Source organism: Myotis myotis, unplaced genomic scaffold (genome assembly GCF_014108235.1).
Source record: "Myotis myotis isolate mMyoMyo1 unplaced genomic scaffold, mMyoMyo1.p scaffold_m19_p_4, whole genome shotgun sequence".
Taxonomy (NCBI): Eukaryota; Metazoa; Chordata; class Mammalia; order Chiroptera; family Vespertilionidae; genus Myotis; species Myotis myotis.
The window spans coordinates 4,650,534-4,674,766 of record NW_023416346.1 but is presented as its reverse complement, the minus strand read 5'-3'; the positions used below and the strand labels follow the sequence as shown (position 1 = coordinate 4,674,766).

Sequence of the window (24,233 nt, the reverse complement as noted above, 5' to 3'; positions counted from 1 at the left end):
TCATTGGTGCTTCTCTCTCCCCCCCCATCTCCCTTCCTCTCTAAGTCAATAAAAATATATTAAAAAAAAAAAAAACAGCATAGAAAATAAGAAACTGTGTCAGTAAGATAAACTAGAACAACTAAGAAACATTTAGGTATAGCTTCTGCCTTCCTTTAACCTTTGTTTCTGGGTAGCTGGCTTGCAATTTTTATTTTGTTTGTCTGGAGTTCATTTAGAAATATTAATGGTTAAGCATCCTGAGCAGCACTTAGGATAAGCACTCTTGCTCCTTAAGTACAGGGAAAAAGTACTTGATTAATGCAATCAGCAGAGCATTTCACTAGAGAGGATTATAAATTTTCTTTAGTCATACATATAACTTAGTTTATAAACATTCTCTATGCTTCTTCACTAAAAGCTTCCTGGAAAAATCTTAGAAAGTTAGAATGAACAGAGTAATAAAATGAGAATATGTGCCAAATGCAAGGTACCATTATTCTAAAATAAAATACTATTATTAATTAGAAGTGACCTGTTAATGCTAATATAGCTTGCTATATTACTAGTGACATGGAATTTGCAGACTAGCCCTCCCCCCCGCCATCGTGTCATGCAAGCAGGAAAGCATGAAATTTCAGAATTGCCTAACATTAAAAAATAAGTCTCTTAATTTATTTGCATTCTAAAATAGAATCCTTCATCTGAGTATTTTTTCCATATAAAAAGCTACTAAATGATGTACAGGATTTGTCAAGCCCATATAACATTCCCTTTAAAATCTTAAGTTCAATCACTATTTGTTTTCTACTATTATACTACATTTTGGCAGCAATTGTTTATTGGTCTGTCACTGCAGTAATTGCAACTTAACAATAAACCAGTCTGACATTTTAGGTCTTGAAGATACATACCATATATATTTCTTTAAAAATAATCATACTTTTGTAAGCAATACTTTACAGTAGACACCTCAAAAATCTACCATAGATGTGAAACTTAAAACGAGAAAATTTTAAGTTCTAAATCTTTATACATATATATCCAGATTTCTATATATATTATATATACATACATAAGTATATATAAAATATATATAATCAGATTTGAAAAATGAACAAAAACTGGGCACTGTACATAAAATCTTTTTAAAACTCAAACAATAGAAAACTCTTTAAACATTAAACAATTTTAATAAAAGTTTCTGTACAATGCTAAGCAGCTTTATTTACACATAGAAAATGTAATAGGAGTAGTGTTTGAAATTACAGAACTCCTTAAAATTTCAATGGCAGGTAAATCTGGAAAAAAATAACAGCATTCCATTCACAAATATTTTCAAGCAATAAATATGTATTTATAAATAGTGTAAATTTACATCAAGATTAGAAACAAAAATCACAAATCTGAAGTTTATTCCTTAGTCTATGTGCAATCCATTATCTTTGTGACTTGGCTGTTAATTTTTAAACATTTCATTTAGGAACCAAAAGTGTAATAACCGCCATGGTTTCAAAACAAGACAGAAAAACATAAAAGCAGTAAAAAAGTTCCTTACCTAACTTTTCACATTAAAAAAAAGTTGACCAAAGAAAGCCTTAAACTTGCTAACTACCTTACAAAGAAATTACCAGCTAGGCTAGTATTTTTTTTTTCCAAGGAAAATTCTGAAGGGGAAAAGGATGAAAACAGGTTCATCAGCCCAGAAAGAGAGAAATATAAAAGAGGTTGTCTTCAAGTCAGTAGTCTGTATGATGTTGCCAGTTTTGTCAGATATATACAAAACATGGAAATTATTATTCTTTCTGAAGTACAGCTGATCAGTGTTGAGAGTCCTGGAGTAGGAGCAGTGCCCTCCTCAGTCCAGTTGGTTGACACTCTCACTTGGAAGGTTGCATAGACACAGTTTCAGCCAGCAGCCTTATGAGACAGCTCTAAAAGCCAGTGGTGCAGAACTGGGTTACTTCCTGAATAGCAGAAAAGGTCTCATTTAATGTCCATGGAACAATATCAAGATGAGGAAGATGGCAATGGAGGAGCCTAAAAATAAAAGTGAGGGATGTTACTTTGGTATACAAAGTTATAACCTCCCTTACTGACCATTACCCTACTCAGTGCACCAGCATTTTTCTGTACTACTTCACCAAAGTCATAAACTCAAGAACATTAAAAGTCAAGAACATTATTAGTTTGAGCATTTTTTAGATGACTCTAAAAAAAAAAGATTTGTAGAAAATAACAACAAACCAATTATAATTTCATTAGTAACTTGCTTCAGAACCTATCAACTAGGTAATGCGTTTTGTGTAACACACTCCAGGTCATTTTCTTCTTCTTCAAGCAGCCTGGAAGGCCGTTCAAATGAAAATATCAGGAGTTCAATTTCAAAAATTCAGTTTCTAATCACATATGTAAGAGAAATGTATTGGAGGAAATCAACAATTCATAAATTATTTTCCTATTTATAAAACTAGTGATGTGCTTCCCCCTAAGCATCTGCTGTTTGACAGTTAAAAATTGTGTGCAATTTATAAGTATACTTGAATCTTATAAGGTGTATAATGTAGCAGGAAGTTAAGCTCCATCAAATATTCCCCATAAGGTTGCCCTGGCCAGTGTTACCAAGTGGTTAGTGTTAGCCCAGGCACCAAAGGGTCTTGGGTTCGATTCCCAGCTAAGGACACATACCTGGGTTGCCGAATCCCCAGCTTCGATCAGGGTACATATGGGAAGCAACAGATGGTGTAGCACACCGATGTTTCCCTCCCTCCCTCCTTCCCTCCCTCTCTAAAAACCAGTGGTGGGGAGGGGGGAATCCTTGGGTGAGGATTAACAAATATTCTCATGAGGTTAATACTTCCGGCAAGAACAAAATTTTAAATAAATACAATTAGCTCTAAAAGCAGAAGTATATTTAAAAGCCCATTTACTGATTCATTTTGTTGACACTAATAACCTGTGTGTACACAAAAATTTTATCAACTGCGGTGACAATGTGATAGTGTTCAAAAAGCACACAAAGATTTTAAAATGTAATTACTGTGGTATTATTTAGGCTGGTCTCACCCAGGAAGGAAAGTGAAAATATGCTAACTTCATAGGAATAAATACTTGGACGTGGAGGAGGGGAACATCATGCAATATCTAACGAGCCAAAAGAAAATTTAAATATTTCATACCTCCTGTTTATCAGGTGGCAGAACAAACAATGCTGCTTCCCTATCCAGCTAGCTATGTACTCACATGTTGATTTCACTTACTAATGTAAATTGGTCATAGACTTGCATCAGGTCCTCCATCTTGTACTGTTCTAGCACCACAAAATTGTCCAGGTTTCTGCTTGTTTTTCGTGCACAATCTTGACAATGCACTACGTAGGTCTTTCGAGAAATGCTCTCATTAGTGACAAAAAGCAGATTAAAAACCTCCACCTATTTTATACAAGAAAAAAAGCATTCAATTGCAACAGTGGCATTTACTTATTGTAATACTTTAATAAAACCATAGAATCCTACTTTACATGGAATTGTGGACAGTTGTCTCTAGTTCAAAGTAGGTACCAAGACAAACACGGCCATGTTTAAAATTCTTTAATGAACAAGATTTATTTTGCACCAAACCCAGAGACATGGGTGGCAATGTATATTCAGGGGCGTGGCCTAAGGGAATGACATACTCATTACAACCACTGGCAAAAGCGTAATTCAAAAGTTTAATAAAGGTCAGTCTACTTTGTTCTAAATCTGAAACATTACTATACAGTCAGGTAAAGGTGATCATCATTTTTCTTCTATTTCTCATGCATAGTGCTCATACTGGGCACTATGGATGGATATTTGTCTTCCCCTATAGACTGAGCTCCTCAAAGATAAAGACTATGTTTACTCATCTTTGCACCTCCAAGGCATATCATAGTGCTTAGTGCTTAGCCAGACCTCAAACCTCAAAACACATATTCAAGTTGGTTGCCTGCTCAAAATCTTTTGATGGCTTCAATGACCTCAGAATATCAAATTCCTTAAAGTCATTCAAGATGCTCTGTAAGCTTCCTACTATATAGACTTATAATTTGCAGAGTCTGTTCTGGTAAGTTCCAGCCACATTGGACTAACTTACCCTTTTATGGATAAGCCATTTTATTTCCCATATTGTTATTATAGTTCATAATAACATTCATTCTACCTCCAATTCTCATCATTTTTTAGTCCACTGAAATCTCATACTCATCCTTAAGGATGGACTCAAATGCTAATACTTTAGTGAACTCTTGTAACAAGATAGAAAGGAAAATTTGGTCACCCCGCCCCCCCCCCCCCAGTGTTGTCATAACAGTAAGACCAACTGTGCATTCACAAGTCTCATGTACATTACAATTAGTTGTTCATAATTTGTCTTCTTTGAGCAGAATGGGAGCTCCTTCAGGTGCCCTATCTTCTTCATTTCTGCATCTCTTGCAAGCCTTGGCTTCGGCAGACTGGCCAATGTATTGTGAACTGTACCAGAGAGGACTTAACATTGACCTGCCTGTAGCGATACTGAACTACATCCAGTTTATTGGCATCTGTCTGCTTCTGGATTGTTCACAGTTCAAAATTCCAAGCCTACACTTCTTGATGATTATCATCTGTTAAATATTTATTATATAAATGACTCTGTAGTAGATACTGTGAGTTAATCCACAGTTAGTAAAATAGTATACATCAGGTTAAATTTTAATAGCTAAGTTACAAGAAAATAAGATTTTAAATACAATTACAATTTCAGTAAAATGTATTACATAAAAGTTTCAATATATTTTTAAAAATAACTAAAGAAACAAAAAGTGAAGAGTTAAGAGGCTTTATAAAACTAGGGGTGGAGAAGAACAAGTCACTTGCCTCACAAATGCTGCAGTAATGTGCGGGTTCCTCTTTTGTCCGCCCATGCCATATAATTTCTTTGCCTGCAGCAATGAGAGCTTCCCTCAATGTCTGACATTGCTTCAGGGTTCTTAGAAGACAATACCTGTTGTAGGGGAAAAAATTATTTGTGACCAGCAATTAAATATTGAATGTCTTTAGCATAAAAGATATATCATTAGAAATAATGCCAAGAGACTCAGTTCTAATATCTGTGACTTCTTTTTTCTTTTGTCAATGTCTCAGATATATTCCGAGATTTTAAAAAAATGGGGTTACTGTTCAGCAGTTCTGATATTAATATATCAGTTAAAGTTGAGAATAATTTTATCTGAATATAATGATCTTAATTTGCAAAACATGATTCCTTGCTTAAATATAAGCTGTTACTTTTGGCTCTTATTTGGGCAAGTAAATTGACCTCTTTGGGAGTCAATGTTCTCATCCTTGAAATAAGGGGTCTGAATTCCAGATCTGAACTATGATTCTAGCAAGGCAGGAAGGCATATTATTTCTATTAGTACTACCCAGACAATCAAAAACAGCATCATCTATATCGATGCTTTTGAAACTTTTGAGTCTATAAGCAGAAAACCATTTATGTGTTTAGTCACCACACAATACCAAATTGGTTTCACTATAGCATTAAAGAAGACATTTAAATCCTCTATTTTAACTTAGAGATAATATAGAATCTTGCATTTATAAACACAATTAAGTTTATAATTTGTGGCTTTTCTAAACTCATACTTATGATGCTAACAATATAGCGAATTCTCACAATTTGTGATTTTCCTATAGTTTGCTGTCATTACTTGAAATTGCTAAATTCTCTTAACTCTCCTCTGAATCTTAGGCTCATATTCTCCATTTGAACAGAGAGGCTAGACGAGATGATCTCTAAGGCACTTTTTCTTCTAAACTTCAGAGACAGTGAAAATACCCTAAAGAAAAGGAAATGGGTTTAGCAACTGAGTATTATTTGAAAGCAAAAGGTCGTATCTGTTTTATTCATGCTGTCTACTCTCTATCTATGACAGTGCCTGGCATATAGTAGGTACTCAATAAACATTTGGTTACTGAATAACTAAAATTTAATGTATAATAAGTAATAGCACATTTAACTTCTCTCAATTTATATTTCCTTGTTATTTTATAAGTGACTAGGTTAAAGTATTGTCACTTATCAGAACCCATGTACATTAAGCCAGGATAAAAGATGACTAAAAATATATGTAAAACTTAACTTAATTAACAAACATATAGCAATATCAACTTCACAGCTAGCTGTAAGGCAAACCCATTATGCATCATATTAAAAGAAATTTCTCAGTTTGTTCAGCAATTCCTGCACATTTAACTTACCCAGAAACAAAATAATGCTTTAGACCAGCGGTCGCCAACCTTTCAGACCTCATGGACAACCAGTGGTCCGTGGACCACCGGTTGGAGACTGCTGCTTTAGACTATGGTTGTAAATCAAAGCTAGGACAGCTCTCTCCTTTTTTCTCTCTATCTCTCTGTGTGTGTGTGTGTGTGTGTGTGTGTGTGTGCGCATATGTGATATGTGTTCATGAAAGGGAAGGGAGAAAGCAAAAATTTAGATCATGGTAAAAACAGACAGATTATAATTCAGACCATGCCACCAGCTCTTAAACAGCACCTGCTCTTCCCCCTTTCCCACCCCGTGTCCCATACAATTCACCTCTAAAGGCCCTGATCTTACTGAACAAGTTTTCCAACCAGGGCCTCAATATAAGGTCTCTTTCAAAGGAAAATAATGCCTACAACTCTGCAGAGACCTCTAGAAGATTGGCAGACCCTACTATGCTCCCACGTGGGAAAACAAACAAAAATGATAAAACAATACAATTAAATAAATAAAAAATGATGACCAGACAGAAGGCATGGTATTAGGTACTTCACACTATTATGCCACTTAGGCATCTAACAATCCTGTGCAGATGAGACCCGTGCTCAGAAGCTAAATTTGTCTGATGTCATAAAGCTATTTTTTAAGTCGTTGGGCTGGGGTTTTATAAAAGCAGGAAATCTCAAGCTTTTCCTCACTATCTCACACCGTGCTCTCTTCCACGTATTCTTACCCACTCCCCCTTTCTCTTTTGAAGATGAGATTCAGTCAGTGCAGTCCCCCACCCACCCCGCAAACAGAGCCGTGGTTCTGGGAGTATCATTATCCCACTCTTTACTCATGAGGAAATTTTCCACTCCAATGCTACTGACTACATTGACAATTAGATGGTAGTTTATAATTTATGGTTAGTTTGGTAGTTCCATCTAGAAAAATGCATTATACCACTTTCCTACAAACAATAAAGGATTAGAGCTAGGGTTGCTAGTAATATTAAGCCATGAGTATTCTGTGTATGAAATCACAGCTCCAGAATTTTTATTCTGTGAGATATTGGAACTTTAGAAAACCCACAGCTCTATTAATCTGATCTGACAATGAGTAACCACATTGTGGTTTTCTCTTTGCTCTTAACATTAAAATTGCACGTTCATTCCCATTTTTCAAAAGGTAGCCATTGGAATTCAAGGGAACTGAGAGAGACAGAGGCTCTTCTGAAGTCCACCAATGAGCAGCTCCTAAAGAAAGAATCTGATTCAGTCAAAGGGTAGGGAAAAATCAGAAACTACAGGAATTTAGGGAAAGGATCCTAGAGAAGATACAGGTATAATATTTAAGACTTAACAGTAATCTGTTCTGCTTTGATTAATCCTAGACCATGTCTGAGTGTATTGAAAAGCTAAAAAATAAATATCAAACCAGATCAGGATTGTTATTTCCTCTTTATTTTAGTTTTGCAGAATTTTAATAAATATATCTTACAGCAGTTAATAATTCATTTGTTAAAAACAACATATTAAATCACTAGCAAAAAGTATAAAATTGTAGAAGATATGGCGTTTTTAATAAACGCATTTTAGGAATAGGGTCAGAAATAAACAGGGGATAGAGAGGCAGGGAATTCTTTGACTTTTAAAGATCAATGTGGTTTCAGGATCCAACCCCTACTTTTAGCTGCTTGGATGAAAGACTACCACAAGAAGGCGGGGAATATTAAAGATAGCTCTGGCTTGGAAGAAAGCCAAGAAAAGGCTGATTGAGGGCTTGGTGTATTTGAGGTTACACAGCAGAATCTAATCCGCCCAAAAACCAGTCCGCAAGATGAAAGCTAAAGAAGGATGGCGTTTTAGAAAATGACTTCAGGTAGGGGATAGAAATAAAAATATACTTAAAAGTACTAAAGACAGTAACATTAGGACAAATGCTCGTGTACAATATATTCATGAATTAGGCAAAAGATAAACAGACATAGTATACCATGGATGCTAAAAGGAGGGAAAGCTCAGCTTCAGGTGAGGGGAGGTAGGAATCACAGAAGTTTGGATAAAGAACTTGTCAATTTAGATGTGAGCGGGAAGGAAAGGTGGGAGGAAGGTACTTTCCAGGCAGAAGAAATGTCACGAACAAAGGTTAATATGGGAGCAAACAACTGTTCTTAAAAGATTTTAATCTTGGGATGAGGTTTCAGAGGCACGAAAATAAAGGAATGAAGCCATGGTGCCAGGATTTTATGTTGAAATTAAGGCAACAATGGAATGACTCTGACATTCTGGGGGCAACTTGGCTAAGTTTCCAGTCAGTGTGGAGAGAGATGAGGCACTTTTAAAGATGTTATGCTAACAATCTCAGCCACTGAGAAGTAGATGGTGTACCAACTCAAGTTTCCAAGAGGCACTTTGCCTTGCACAATCCCTCTTCCTGAGAGAGCCATGCAGGAAAAGTAAGCTAACATGAGCCCTCATAACACACTTGCCACCAATCACTCCAGGGTGGTATTGCCCCTAGGACAACAGTGCGGGTCTAAATGTCAGTAAGACGTTAACAGTTTCATTTAAATCAACCACATGGCTGAAAATCAAGGTCTCAGTCAATAATAAAACTAGTATCTTAAATTGCAGACCAGTAGTTTTATTGCCAGCTTTATCCAGTGGCCAAATAAGTTTCTATTGAACGAGTACAAAAAACGTTTTACATAAATGTTAAAGGCACGCTTTAAAATTAAATACCCATTGCATTTTGAAGTTATTTATTACATGTTCTTACAAGCTAATATCTTTTTAAAGAATTCTCGTGATTGGCCACAAGCCTCAGAACAGAAAACACGAGAATTCTCGTAATCCACTCGCAATGTGTTAAGAACTTTAACCTCTCGGGTGGAAAAAACAAGTATGAAAGCAAATATATGTTAACCATGAGAAAGCAGAGTTTTAGAATTTTTAGATTTTGTTAGCTCAATGTTATAAAAAAGCATTGCAAATGCAACCCAATATTGTATTAGAAGATCCCCCTAGGACAGTGATGACGAACCTTTTAAGCTCGTCATCACTTAACTCTGGTGCCGTGTCACATAGAGAAATTTTTTGATCTTTGCAACCATAGTAAAACAAAGATTTATATTTTTGATATTTATTTTATATATTTAAATGCCATTTAACAAAGAAAAATCAACCAAAAAAATGAGTTCACGTGTCACCTCTGACACGCATGTCACAGGTTCACCATCACTGCCCTAGGACAACTACACTGGGATCTATGCTATCTATGGAGTGGTATTCGTAACTATACCGTCTCATTCAATTATTAGGCCAACTGGCTATGACCAGTGTTGTAGAACACTTCATTTATCCATTTAAAAATGGGAATCAAAGGGAAAGGGAGTTAATACTTAACAGTTTAATCTACAATGTTTATAAGAAAAGGGAAAACAAAAATATTGTTAGTTCTGAAAGAAATCTAATACAAAGTAACATTGAATGTAAATTGTAACTGAAAAAAATTTTAAGTAAAAAAAGAAAAAAAGTTTGTGGGGAGTGGTTTTCAATGGACTTGGTACTGTTGAAATTTTAGAAAATTAACTTTCTACTCCTCAGCATGCTACTGCCTGATATGCTTCTCCTAAATCAAAGATTTTCTAATATTGCATTTTTCAGTAGAAAATGGGCTCTTTGGAATTCTGTTTTTGACATTTTTAAAATGCACTCAACTGCTTATTATCATGGTTGGTGAAGAAACCGGAATTTCCAACATATCGAAACATACTACCATTAAATTAACTTGCTAATAATCCAACATGAATACAACAATTTACACCACATTTACTGGTATATCTACCATTGAGATTAACCCATTCAACTGCATCTAAAAGAACCTTTCTATTAGAACAAACTGATGGTTGCCTGTTGGGAGGGAGGATGGAGGACTAGGTAAAAAAGGTGAAGGGATTAAGAAGTGCAAACTGGTTGTTACAAAACAGTCATGGGGGGAGAGGTCAATGGGGGGGTGGGGGGAGAGACTTATGTAATACTTTAAACCAGTGGTCGCCAACCGGTGATCTGCAGACCTGGTGGTCCAGGAGGTCTGAAAGATTGGCGACCGCTGCTTTAAACAATAAAGAATTTAAATTAAAAACACACACACACACACACACACACACACACACACACACACACACACAAACAGTCATGGGATGTAAAGTATAGCATCCTTTCTAATAAAAGACAAATAGGGTAATTAACTGTACCTCTGATACGCTTCCCATTGGCTAATCAGGATGATATGCAGATTAACTGCTAACCAAGATGGCGGCTAATTTGCATACTGCAGGCAGGGTGGGACAGCGCCATCCTGCCTGCCCCGCCATCCTGCCTGCCCCGTTGCCATCCGGGCCTGCTATCTGGGACCTGGGCGGCAGGCGGCCTGTATGGGACCCAACCCCGGGCTGGCAGTGGGACCACAGCAATCCGCCACCGGCCACGCCCACAAACGGCCCTCCAGAGGGGATCCGAGGCTGGTGGGTGCTAATGCACCGATCTGCCAAAACGCAAACCCGGGCTGCCTTTGCCCTGCGCGAACTATGCAGCCGGGAGAGGGGAGTGGGGCCGCTGGGAGCAGGGCGGGAACTTCCTGGGGTTTGCGTCAGGTAGCCCAGAGCGAAGCGCGAACTATCCTGACCGGTAGCTGCTTGCTCATTCACTTACTCGCTCATTCATTCACTCATTCACTCACTCATTATTCACTCACTCAGCAAACCCTCTCAGGTCCCTGGCACCAGGCCAGGCACTGAAGTTGAAGCAGGATAAGACAGAGCTATGTCCTCAAGATGTTAGTAATTCAGTATGCAGCCAAGAGAGCTGGGAGCAGGGTGGGAACTTCCCCTGGATGGGCTTCAGGCAGCTGGGAGTGGGGCCGGAACTTCTGCCCTGTTGTCATGGCAACACGGCAGAAGTTCCCACCCCTTAGCTGCTTGCTCATTCACTTACTTGCTCACTTACTCGCTCATTCATTCACTCATTCACTCACTCATTATTCACTCACTCAGCAAACCTCTCAGGTCCCTGGCACCAGGCCAGGCACTGAAGGTGAAGCAGGATAAGACAGAGCTATGTCCTCAAGATGTTAGTAACTCAGTAGGGCAAAGCAGGCACATGAACGAGGCAGTTGTATGCACAGATGCAGTGTACTGGGTTCGGTGAGGGCTGTAACTAACACCGACTTTGTTCTCTTGATAAAATGGGGCCTCGGGAGCCAGGCCGCCCAAGCCTGTAGGCCTGTGCCTGGGCCAGGAGTGGCCGGGGTCCTGGGACATGACAGAGGGTGCAGGTCGGGCTGAGGAGTCTGGCCCCACCCCTCACCCCCAAGTGCACAAATTTTTGTGCACCGGGCTACTAGTAGAGAATATAGTCAAGAATCTATATATATAAAAGCCAAGTGACTGGAACGCTGGAACGACCAGTCACTATGGTGCACACTGCAGTGGCCAACTAGGCCAATCAGGGCCCCGATCAGCCCCTCCCAACTTCCTGTGTTCCCTCCCCCACCACCCATATACCAGGCCTCTAGTATTGTAATAATTATGTATGGTGTCAAGTGGGTACTAAGCTTATTAAGGGGACCACTTCATAAGTTATATAAATGTCTAACCACCATGTTGTACACCTACAACTAATATAATATTGAATGTCAACTGTAATTAAAATATAAAAAAAATCTTTAATTAAAAAATAAAAGAATCATTATGTATTCTGAAAGCTGTTCTCTACAGAGAAAGCTAATCAGTACCAATAGTCCCCAGTTCTCACTTGCTGCATTACCATTTGATTCCTTTCAAGTGTCCTGTTTAAAGGAATACTTCAATGCTCAAACATACTGAATATGAGTCTTAGGAAAGTGAACTACAAAAAAAAAAAAAAAAAAAAAAAAAAAGCCTTAGCATTATATAAGCTAAAGCAATCTATCTCAAATACCTGAAGAAGGGAATCATGAATCTGCAAAGAATGAGGGTTTCTCTTAGATCTTAATACTTTAAAATTAAAAACAAGGGATAAAAGCTTTATACTATGATGAAGATGAATAAAAAGTAGCAATAATCTCCCCACCCTTAATTTTAAGTTTTAAAGTGCCTATTTAGTGACACTTATACTCAGGACCCATGAATGGAAATATCTATGGCATAGTTGATACTAGAATGGGACATGGGCTTACCAAAGTAAACAGCATCAGTATTTCTTCTAAAAAATGTATAACCCAAAGAGAATTGAGAAAACATATCCAGAATGTAGAACTCTGTATGACAGTGAGGTCGGCCCTCTTCACAGAAAAAAAAAGGGAGTGGAGGGGAGTGAAGGGAAGGGAAGGAAGGAAACTCATAGATCTAAAAGAGACTAAAGACAGCCCTGGCCGAGTAGCTCAGATGGTTAGAGCATCAACCCAATACGCCTAGACTGTAGGTGGCGCATACAAGAATCAACCAACGGGTGCATATGTGAGTGGAACAATAGATGCTTCTCTCTCCTTACCTCTCTCTAAAATCAATAAAAAAGACTAATGACACAATGGCTACATACTGAATTCAATATAAACCTTGATTCAATCTCGATTGAAGGTGGTGGGGTGGGGAGGGGAAAGAGCTAAAAAAAAAGAATGACATTTTTGGGTAGTTGGGTAAATTTAAATGTAGATCGTATATTAGATGATTACTATTGAATTTCACATTTCTCAGATATGGTAAATGGCACTGTAGTTATGTGAGAATATCCTTATTCTTAAGAGATGCCGGTTGAAGTATTTGGTGTGACATGCCATAATGTTTGCAAATTACTTTTCATGATTCAGGAAAAAAAAGTGTACGTGTACGTGTGTGTGTGTGTGTGTGTGTGTGTGTGTGTGTGTGTGTAGACAGCTAAGTACATGTGTCAAAAACTTATCTTATGACTTCAGATGAGATTATGTAGGTATTCATTGCATTAGTATTTCAACCATTTTTGTAGATTTAAAAAAACTTTAAATAAAAAGTTGGAGGGAAAAGTGTAAACAAGTTTGGGGGCATGTATGTAAATTTTACATATTTTAAAGAATAAGTTATATTAACATAGAAAAATCTATCATATTTTAATGAATTAAAGGTAAGAGCTCAGTAACCTTACATTTATAAGCCTTCCTTAATTCATTTCTTTGTGTGGGACTGCTCTACTTTAAAAATAGCTAATGATTCAGAAAACTCAACAGCTAACAAATAGGGCTTAAATCTGAGTCATTTAAAAGTTTAGTCTAAAGAAGGAGAAAGTAAGTTTGCTTGCAATATGTGCAGTATATGTAAAAAAGTTTTTTCATTTAAACAGTTAAGGAAATCCAGAGAGAGATTATGTACTGAGCTTTCACTAAAATTTTCTAAGAAGTCAGGCTGTGATCTTTTCTAGCCAAGTTCACTGCATTAGGAAATAAAAGAAGTAATCAAGATAATAAATATTCTTTTGACTCATGATAATGTAGGAGGGTAGCTGGAAGAATGTGAAGAGTATGAGACTTATTTTAGTAAAATAGCTAGGATGTAAAAACTAAAAAAAGAGATTTACTAAATTATTTAAAGGATGCTATGAAACTACAGGACTCTCAAAGAACAAACTTGATTTTGAAAATGCAAAGAAAAAAGAGCAATGTTGAGTGGTTTAAATAACCACAAGTAATTCATTCCCAAAACGATTGAGGGATAGTAGGTGACAACAGGATATATCATCACTTCCCATTATTAAATTACTTAATATATAGGCTCAGAATCTATTACAAGCCCACAAATTTTTCATAAATTTTGCAAAAACTCATTTGATGTTGACACTTGACCTGGGGCTTTTGATAGTTGTCACTTACCTCATCAGTGACTATATGTTTTACTGCAGAAATATTAATGTGTTTGATTCCAAGATAATGCTACAGATCCTGCTTGGAGGGTCAAATATATTGTAAATGCACTGGATTACCTTACCGAAAATCCTAAGAATTCTGAATACCAAAATATATTTGGTCTAAGGGGTTTAGGGTAAGGAATTATGGAGCTGTAGTACTTCTGTGAGGCCTTTCCTGAATATTCCTCTCTCAGAAGTGCCTTCCTCTGTGCTTCCCTGCATTTTTTAAAACAAACTTTTCCAACATTATAGTAAAGACCATGTATTTTAATGTTTTGACTATTTCCCCAATTATTTTAAGTGCCAGAGAAGTGATCCAATTCTTTTGTCACCTAGCACAATACCTGAGCATCAACTCAGTTCACAATAAATATTAAACAAATATGAAAGGATGAAAAGAAATGCGTAGAGCTCAGAGAGTCAGTTGAGTGGATGAGAAAGCACAAGGTAAATTTTCCTTACTTTCCTTACATTGTGTGTGTGTGTGTGTGTGTGTGTGTGTGTTATTCCTCACCTGAGGATATTTTTTCCATTGATTTTTTTTTTGAGAGAGAAACATTGATGGGAGAGAGACACGTGGATGAGTTGCCTAACCTGCAACCGAGGTACGTGCCCTTGACCGCTTACATTCATTTTGACTGGGCAGACTTACCATTTAACTGTGAAAACCTAAAAATCACACATTGTAAAGTCACAGTATTTATGAATTAAAAACAACAACTTTCAGGGAGCAAGTTAAGGAAGAGGACTATATTTGTATATCTTCTCCATTACACTTTTTACATCTCGTTGATATTTTATCTTTTAAAATGACCTACAATTCATATGCTCAATGTATAATGAATTAAAGCTTTACTAAAAGATAATTCAAAGGAGAAAAAAGAGAGGAGGTATAAAAATTGCAGTGCACATTAAAGACAGTTTAAAATACCAGAGCGATAAAAATAAACAGAAAATTCAAGCACACATCGCAAGGCAACATTGGGAGAAATGGCTGACAAGGTAAGTGGGGGTCAGATCTGAGATACAAATGGGGACATTAAAGAAAGTTTAAATTTGTGCCTTACTATGTTTAAAATAGTTGGTCGCTGGTGACCTCAGCAAGAGAAGTGACAGGGACATATTAAATGTAAGATGCTATGGATGGGGACGTGAACAGGAGATGAAGAAAATGACTCAAAGCAGAGGAAAGGAATGGCAGGGGAGAACACCATTTCTTAAGAACTGGTATAGCTCAAAGAAGCTAGAACAAATCAACACCACTTTCTTTACTGACAGGATCTAGATTTGAGGACCAAAGCAATGACATGGAGACAATTTTACAGCAAAACTGATCTGAATTTACCTACTTTACGCCTATCATGAAATAAACTAAACATCTTTAGTGACTTTAGACAAATTTTCCCTTAAAGTAACCCCTAATTTCCTATTCAGAACCAAGTACCATTCTGAGATATCGCACAGAACATAGAGGGCGTCGGCAGCAGCGGGATGGTGGAGCAGGTGAGCAGGGGTGCCAGACCAGGGCAGGGCACTGGTTGCTGTCATCAGGGCGAGCCTCTGGTGGTGGCTGAAAATTCTTTGCTCTCGCACACCGTGGTCCCACTGGGTGCTCACACCTGCTGCAGATGCCAGCCCTGCTTGCACCTGCAGCCGGCACCACTGCTCAGACCTGCTGCCGGTGCCTGGCACGGGCCCAGATCACCCCTGAGGGCTTCTCCACCTCTCCCTGCTCCTGAGGGGTGATCGGAGCAGCAGCTGATGCTTGCACCTGCTGCTGGCGCCGGCCCCAATCACTCCACGCTGTTAGTGCATGGGAGCCGCGGCAGCAGGAGTGGGCCTGCTGGCAGACAGGGGACCAGGGGCCGTGGTGAGAGGGGCCAGGTGGGGCATGGAGGATGGGCCGAGATCCACCCCTGTGCCCACTACAGCTTTGCGGCCCACAGTTCCTTTCAAGGTGCACAAATTCGTGCACTGGGCTCCTAGTAATAGAATAAATAGACAACCCCCAAACCCAACTACCAATTACATGTATAGAGTATGATACCTAAGATCCAACCTTTTCAAGTGTTTGTACATTACTTGCTATGATTTAGTTTTTGTTACCTTTGCCTCCTCCTACCACTTCTGCCCAGGACAAGATAAAAATCGTGCAACTGATAAAGGATAAAGGACTGTATCATAAGAATATCCACATACATATTACCTTGGCCAGACAATTTTTGTTTGAATTAAATTTGGGAGGTTTGAAATCATTTTAGTAAGTCATGATTACTTTTAAAAGGTAGTATTTTAAAAACAACATGTGCTGACCAAATTATTATAGCTGCAGGGAAAATACTTAATGTATTAGTTTAACAGAGACAAATTTATTTCATCAGTGAGTATAAAGCAGTGTATTCCAAAATAAGTTTATGAGGAGATCAATTCTTCAAAAGATACTGGTCAAACAAATGGGTTGGGGAAATACAATACATTATAACCCTTCTCCCCATTCACAAAACAAACCAACACTTAAGTCTTTAAAACATTTTACAAAAAAAGAAAAAAAGAAATACTTCAACTTTATCTAATCTATCATTTCCCATATTTCTTTGACCAGAATTCCCTACCTTTTGGGGGCAGGGGTAGTAACGGTAGAAAACACAGTTTAGGGAAACACTGCTATATATAGCACTATTTGAAAATGTTACTTCTAAACAGATTTATAATATAGCTAGGACAGAAACTGTGATAATAAATGAGCTTACTAAAACATATGTATTCAAATAACTTGCATTACATGTTTAAAGCAGTTAAACAAAGGGACAATTATAAGATAGATGATTTAATGAAAATAAAAAATTAACGTTTTAGTCAAATCCCTATATTAAATGCTAATTTCTCTGTACCAGCAATTATTTTGTGATATCATTTCCTCCCCCAATACTAAGGGCAGTCTTTCAATATTAAAACTAAAGTTCTCCTAGAAATTGGGTGGTTCAGAAGATAGCGGGGAAGCAAGGTTTGTGAATCTAATTGTTTAAAAGTCCTTTGTGCCTTTGATCCTCTTTATACAACAGTGCACTAACTATTTGGAAGGGAAAAATACTTTTAACATGTGGATTCTTGTATTATATTTTGCTAGACTTCTGGACCATTTTGTTTTGATGTCAACATAATTCTGGGGGTGGAGAGGGATTGAATAACTAACACTCCCCAAAAAGAGAGGGACTACAGCAGTTTTAGAAAGCACTTACTTAATCATTTCAAAAAGCTTTGGATCTGAGACCTTGATATTTCGTGCCATATTCCAGGAAAGATGAACCATGGGTACTATTGACTTCACACTTTGCAATTTGTTCCATTCGTACCGTTCCACTGCCAACTTATACTGGCAGGCTAGGAAAAAAAAAACAGTTATAAAGTAACCCAAAGTACCAAAATTTATGAAGATAACCATTATCACCTTCTCGGGTGATATCAACACCAATTCTGAAAACCTCAAAATATTACAAAAATAACTTTTATGTTTTTGATAATATGGTAATAATAGCAATCATGTAAACAGTGCTCATTCTATGTGCCAGGCATTGTGCTGAGCTATTTTAATGCATTATTTCATTTAATCTATAGTATCACCTTTTTAAATTTATTATTCCCATTATACAAATGAAGAAATTGAAGCCCAGAGAGGTTATATAACTTGCCCAAAGTTGCAAGAGCCAGGTCCTGGTCCTAATCCAGGTCTATCTGGCTCCAAAAGCCATATTATTCATCTTAACTATCCACTGCCTGAAGGCAGGCAGAATCCAAATGGGTTTTGACATAATAGGGCTATTCATAATACCAGACAGAAGAAAAATTTGAAAGACTGAGTAACTACTCTACTTTACTTTCTCCCATACGGGGTTTCCTTTATAAAACAAAACTAAGCACTCTATCGCATGGAGGAAAGCCACCACTGATCACAAATACCCATTTTAAACTATTATAATGAGGAATAAGAAAAGTCTATTGTTTCTTAAAATATATATATTTTTCCTTGTATGTAAAGATATACATTTGTTTTTGCTGAGATCTATAGTCTTGGATTTCTATTTGTTACCTTGAATTTAATTTTTTGTACTACAAATTAAATTTTTATTCAAGGAGACATTTTTCTTCCAATTTTTAGTGGGGTATATTCCAAGAAGAAGAAAAAAAGAACTATCAAATACAATCCCTTATAAATTAAACATTTTTTTTAGCATAATCTTTAAAATACCTGTAAGTGGACCAACATTCCAAGCAATATTGTTGCACCAGCCAATAGCCTGAACCCAATGAACAGTGCCTGCATTTATCCAGACCAAATCTCCAGGTCGCTGAATAAACCTATACACTGGAACATTTGCTTCATAAAGGTCTTCAAGGTTGGGCCACCAAGAACCCATTAGGAAATTCAAATTATTTCTGAAATAAGAAAAAATAATGCAAATGTATCAAGTACTTTAATAAGCTCCTTATAAGACTAGAAGACAAATGTCAGAAGTTTTAAAAATATGTTCATTCATTGCATTGAAAAGTAATGGCTTGTGCAGTAAGAACTGCTATCTGTACAGGGGGTAAAATTAATTACAGTTAATTTTTGGATGACTTAACCAAAGATCAGTACTACTATCTTAAGATGATGTTTTTAAAGATCCAAATGAAATCCAAAGCTACCTTTAAGCAACACTTATACACATTAATTTTTAATTTCACTTCTCTAAAGGCTATTTTGATTGAACCCTTCTCCCTGGAGTATTGAGAAATCTCTAAAAGGTAAATAGAAGGTGGAGCTGACATCAAGTCATTTAAATCCATAAACAGAAACACTATGACAAATAAAGTACTAGGAACTTCTATTTCCGAGGTAAGTGAAAAACAGAGGTTATCTCTAGCTTTCTCAGTTTTTACTAAAAACTGGGTGACTATGCAAAATGAACGATCTCACCCATGTACAATCACACATATGCACAAATAACCATCACTGCTACCATCACCAGTATACTTTGGAAACATTTCTACAGATCATATTACCATGCTTATATTTTAAAATCCAGCTTCTTATTCTACTTCATCATGATATAATATGAAGTACTTTTTAAACTACATAAACAACTTTTCCTACAAAAGAATTTTTAAAAATTCAATTTACTACTTTAAATTTCATTTTGGGGAATGAAAAACTTCCAGAGTGGAAATCTTCCTTTCCTTAATATCTAAGATATAGCCTTGTCTTTATTTCTGTGTCTTATGCTAAAAGATATGGTAAAATGTACCTTTAAATTATTTTCATTGGTTTAAATTTCATTTTTATTTTTTTATATCAAGGACTGGCAAATCCAGCCCATTGCCTGTATTCATAAATTAAATTTTTAATTAAAAAAGAGCCTTGACCTTTCATTTACATATTGTGTGACTGTTTATGTGCTATAATGACATGGTTGTAACAGACCGTACGACCTGCAAAGCCTAAAATATTTATTATTTGGAAAGCTTACCAACCTACAATCTGAGGTAATCTCAATCTTACTTTTTTCCTAAAAACAAGCAAACAAACAAAGAAAAAACACAAATGCAAGGCTGCTCTTGAAAGTCTAGAACAGACTGCCAATGATGGTGACCTAATTGCAAGGAGACAAGAATTGGCTTACTGTTTATGATAAGGCTATGTAGATACAACTCAAAAAAATTTGCCTGTAAAGCAAAATATGGCTATAAACACAAATCCTAGCTCTACTTTATCCACGTGTTGCCATCCAAAAGCAAGCAAGCAATCAAGACCACCAAATTATCAACTAAGTAAAAAAAAAAAAAAAAGACACCCTCAAACTTACAAACCAGGAAGCATCCTTTTTATCATTTATTCAAATGAATGGCTATTTCAAGACAGATATTATTTAAAGTAAAAAAAAAACAAACAAACTACAGACAAGGTCAATACCAGTCAGTTCCAAATAATCCTTATGTAAAACAAAATTATATTGAAATGCTAAGGAGGCAAGTGCTATTTCTGCCACTTAGTTAAATTTACCTAACTATTTATACTAACTCGATATTTTTATTATTCCCCAAGTTCAAATTCTTTAGACATCATCTGGCTATTCTAATTATCTTTGTTCCCAGGTTACCTCTCCATTTAGATAGGAAACTAAATCCTAAAAATAGCTAATCCCTACTCAAAAATAATGAACATGAATCACTGTACTGTAGCTGCAACAATATACTACTATCTCAAAATGTGAGAAATAAAAATCTTTCTGTAGCACAACGGAGATTTCCTACACGATACTGTTCTATCTCTGCTACTACCAGGTTGTTGGTCCATAAAAGTAAATCAGATTAAACTAGGTTATTTCATCAAAGGATTTGGAACTTTAAAATTCCACATCTTTGGCTTTCTTACACTGAAAGAAACCTATATGGTTAAATAGCAAAGACAACATATATAAATATATACATGTATATGGATGTGTGTGTATGTGTGTGTGTATATGAAATTTTGGATTAAAATGTCTTTTTGCAACCATATTTACATTTCTTACTAAATTTGGGTATTTACAGAAAAGATTCTTTAACCCCAAATTAAGAAATTATAGTATGTAGAATGTGTACATAGTTTCCAAAATCTCTCATATATAAATGTTTTTAGTGGTTCTCCCCCACCTCCGCCTTTATTTTATTGGAGTGAGGGGATTAATACCAAATGTATGTATAATTTATGTTAACCAAAATAATTTTCTAATGTTATTAGTAATTAGAAATATTAGGTGCTTGCACAATGCAGTACTTTTTTGAAAAAACAAAGTTTCCATTTAAACAAACATTTCAATTTAAATCAATGAAAACACTTCCAAGATACCCTTTAACACAAGATAAATGAAGACTATTTCTAGGATTCTAGGAAAAGAACACTTCCATGAGATGAGTTCTTTCAATAATACAAAACAAAATCTGAAACAGTTGATTAAATTTTATAATATTCTTTTCTCGAAAAAGTTGCCAGAGTAGTTTTAAAAAGAATTTATATTATAATGACATAGCAAAGAGTACTGTGTTGAAGTTTGAGTTATTAACAATCTATAAGGGTGTTCAATTATAAAATTTCTTCCACTTCTAAAACCATTTACAATAAAACAATTTTTCTTGGAATTCAGACCTTTCACATGAACAAATACTTATGTATCAACTGTTTAATTAACCTAATAACCAAGTTTTCTTTCCTTTAAATTCAAGGCTATTACTATTGCATGAAGTAGTTTCAAGGCATTTTCTTAAAGTATTCCCAGTTACACAAAAACAATGGGTTTGGAATCAAATCGTGTTAAATGAAGCTTCTGCTGAATGGTAAGAGAAAATTGGTTATGACATCCAGCTTTAGTAAGTTGTCCTTCACAATTACTGTTTTTGAATAATTATGTTTAAAGAATATTTAGATTGGAAACCTACTTTTCACAGAAATCATTCAGAACACCCCAGTAACCTTCAGGAACAACGAACCATTCACAATCACCTGGACCAATATTGATATTTACTGAACAGAAGTTGTTATTTTCTTGATGACCTAAAATGTGAAAAAAAAAAAAAGATCAGCATACTATAAATTCTATAGAAAAATGTATCTTTAGAAATGAAACCTTAGAAATGTTCAACAGAGAATGCTCTAATGGTATTATTTTTGCTTTTTAAATTGATTTGAGAGAGAGAAAAGCATCGATTTATTGTTCCACTTATTTATGCATTCGTTGGTTGATTTTTTTTTTAATATATATTTTTATTGATTTCAGAGAGGAAGGGAGAGGGAAATAGAAACATCAATGATGAGAGACAATCATTGATCGGCAGCCTCCTGCATGCCTCCTAATAGGGATTGAGCCCACAACCCAGGCATGTGCCCTTGACCAGAATCAAACCTGGGACCCCTCAGTCCACAGGCTGACACTCCATCCACTGAACCAAAGCAGCTAGGGCTCATTGGTTGATTCTTGTATGTGCCCTGACCAGGGATTGAACCCACAATCTTGGTGCATTGGGACAACACTCTAACCAACTGAGCTACCTGGCCAGGGCCTGTTAGTATTTTTGATAGTGTCCCACAGGATTCTTAAGCTCTGTTCATTTTTCTTCATTTTGTTTTCTCCTTAGAATAGTTTCTTTTGACATATGTACGTTTACTGATTTATTTATTTTTTTTAGCCTGCTCAAATCTACTGTTGAAACCCACTAGGGACTTTTTTGTTTCAGTTATTATACTTTCAGCTTCAAAATTTTTTGCCTTTCTTATTATAATTTGTCTCTTTATTGATAATCTCTATGAGCCATTGTTTCCATTGGTTCTTGTCCATGGTTTCTTTTAGCTCTTTAAACATCTTTAAGACAGCTGTAAACATCTTTAAGACAGCTGATTTAAAGAGTCTAGTAAGTATAATGTCTGTACTTTTTCAGGAATAGTTTTTGTCAACATTTCTTTCTTAATGCCTTTCTCTTTGTTGCTTGCTTTCTTTCAGGTTTTTTTTTTTCCTGACTGGAAGAAACTAAGACATTGCCCAAAAAATGAAAACTGAAGAAGTTTGTCACTAGTCAATCTGCCCTATAAGAGATGGTAGAGTTTTTTAGGCTGAAATGAAAAAAACACTAGATAGTAACTCAAAGCTCTGAGATATGAAGAACTAAAGTAAAGGTAAGTACATAAGAGGGAAGACTCACACTTTCCAATTTTGAAACTTAACCTCAAAAGGCAATAGTAATAAAACCAGTGTGGTACTGACATAAGGACAGAGATATAAATCAATGGAACAGAATCAAGATTCCAAAAATAAATCCATACATACGTTATATCTATGCTCATTTCATTTTCAACAAGGGTGCCAAGACCATTTAATAGAGAAAGGATTATAGTCTTTCTGACAAATGGGACAATTGGGTAGCCATATGTAACAGAATGAAATTAGACCCTTAACTGATACCATGTACAAAAATCAACTTAAAATGGATCAAAGATCTAAATATAAGAGCTAGAACTATAAACATTCTAAGAAAATATTGGGGTAAATCTTTTCCGACCCTGGATTTGGCAATGGCTTCCTGTATATGACACCAAAAGCATATGGAGGTGGAGGGGGGGGGAGGGATGGGTGAAAAATACAGCATAGAGAACCACCTATCCTATCTAATAAAAGAGAAACATGGTAATTGGCGTACGACCGCTACCCTTCCCATTAGCTAATCAGGGCGATATGCAAATTAACTGCCAGCCAAGATGGCAGCCGGCAGCCAGGCAGCTTAAACTGAACATGAGGCTTGCTTGCTTCAGTGACGGAGGACTGCAACGTTCCCTGCCTGCCTTGCCGGCCTCTGAGCCTGCAGTTTGAAACATAGTTACAAATACAGAAGCTAAAAAAACCCCCAGAAACCAGCTTTCAGCGAGCTGGGATCTCAGAGCTGGAGTTGATACAGTGCTTCGATTATAGAACCTAAACAAACCAGATACCTGCTTTCAGCAGCTGAGGTCTCAGAGCTGGAGCCAGAGCTAAAGCTGGCCCAGAATAAAAAAAGAAAAAAGAAAAAAAGGAGCAGTTGGGAGCTTCAGTCCCAGCCTGAAAACAGCCTTCAGCCCCTCACCCAGACTGGCCAGGCACCCCAGTGGGGACCCCCACCCTGAAGGGTGTGTGACCAGCTGCAAACAGCCATCATCCCCTCATCCAGGCTGGCCAGGCACCCCAGTGGGGACCCCCACCCTGATCCAGGACACCCTTCAGGGCAAACCAGCCGGCCCCCACCCATGTACCAGGCCTCTATCCTATATAGTAAAAGGGTAATATGCCTCCCAGCACCGGGATCAGCAGAGCCGAGAGGCCTCCCGGTACCGGGATCAGCGTGACAGGGGGCGACGCCCAAACCCCCTGATCGCCCTGCGGCTCTGTGTGTGACAGGGTGCGGCGCCCCAACCCCCTGATCGGCCCTGCTCTGTGTGTGACAGGGGGCAGTGCCCCAACTCCCCTATCGGCCCTACTCTGTGAGTGGCAGGGGGGAGCTCCCCAACCCCCTGATCGGCCCTGCTCTGTGCGTGACAGGGGGCAG

At 37.0% G+C, this 24,233-nt stretch overlaps 1 protein-coding gene across 28 annotated transcripts in view; it reads right to left on the bottom strand.

Annotated features, from left to right (window-relative positions):
- Positions 1 to 1,152: 1,152 nt before the first annotated feature.
- The window catches only part of KDM6A (lysine demethylase 6A), a 178,381-nt gene continuing 155,300 nt past the window's right edge, over positions 1,153 to 24,233 (bottom strand). For 17 of the 28 annotated variants that reach the window (XM_036304825.1, XM_036304815.1, XM_036304816.1 and 14 more), the window contains 7 exons: positions 21,603 to 21,717; positions 18,394 to 18,581; positions 17,387 to 17,528; positions 5,693 to 5,821; positions 4,857 to 4,983; positions 3,240 to 3,410; positions 1,153 to 2,019 (listed from right to left, as the gene is read on the bottom strand). In XM_036304825.1, coding sequence (XP_036160718.1) covers positions 1,990 to 2,019; positions 3,240 to 3,410; positions 4,857 to 4,983; positions 5,693 to 5,821; positions 17,387 to 17,528; positions 18,394 to 18,581; positions 21,603 to 21,717 — 902 coding nt within the window. In that variant the 3' untranslated portion in view covers positions 1,153 to 1,989. Of the gene's footprint in view, positions 2,020 to 3,239; positions 3,411 to 3,554; positions 4,604 to 4,855; positions 4,984 to 5,658; positions 5,822 to 17,386; positions 17,529 to 18,393; positions 18,582 to 21,602; positions 21,718 to 24,233 lie in introns of those variants that run through there. The other 11 variants (XM_036304821.1, XM_036304824.1, XM_036304828.1 and 8 more) reach the window with 3 other exon arrangements.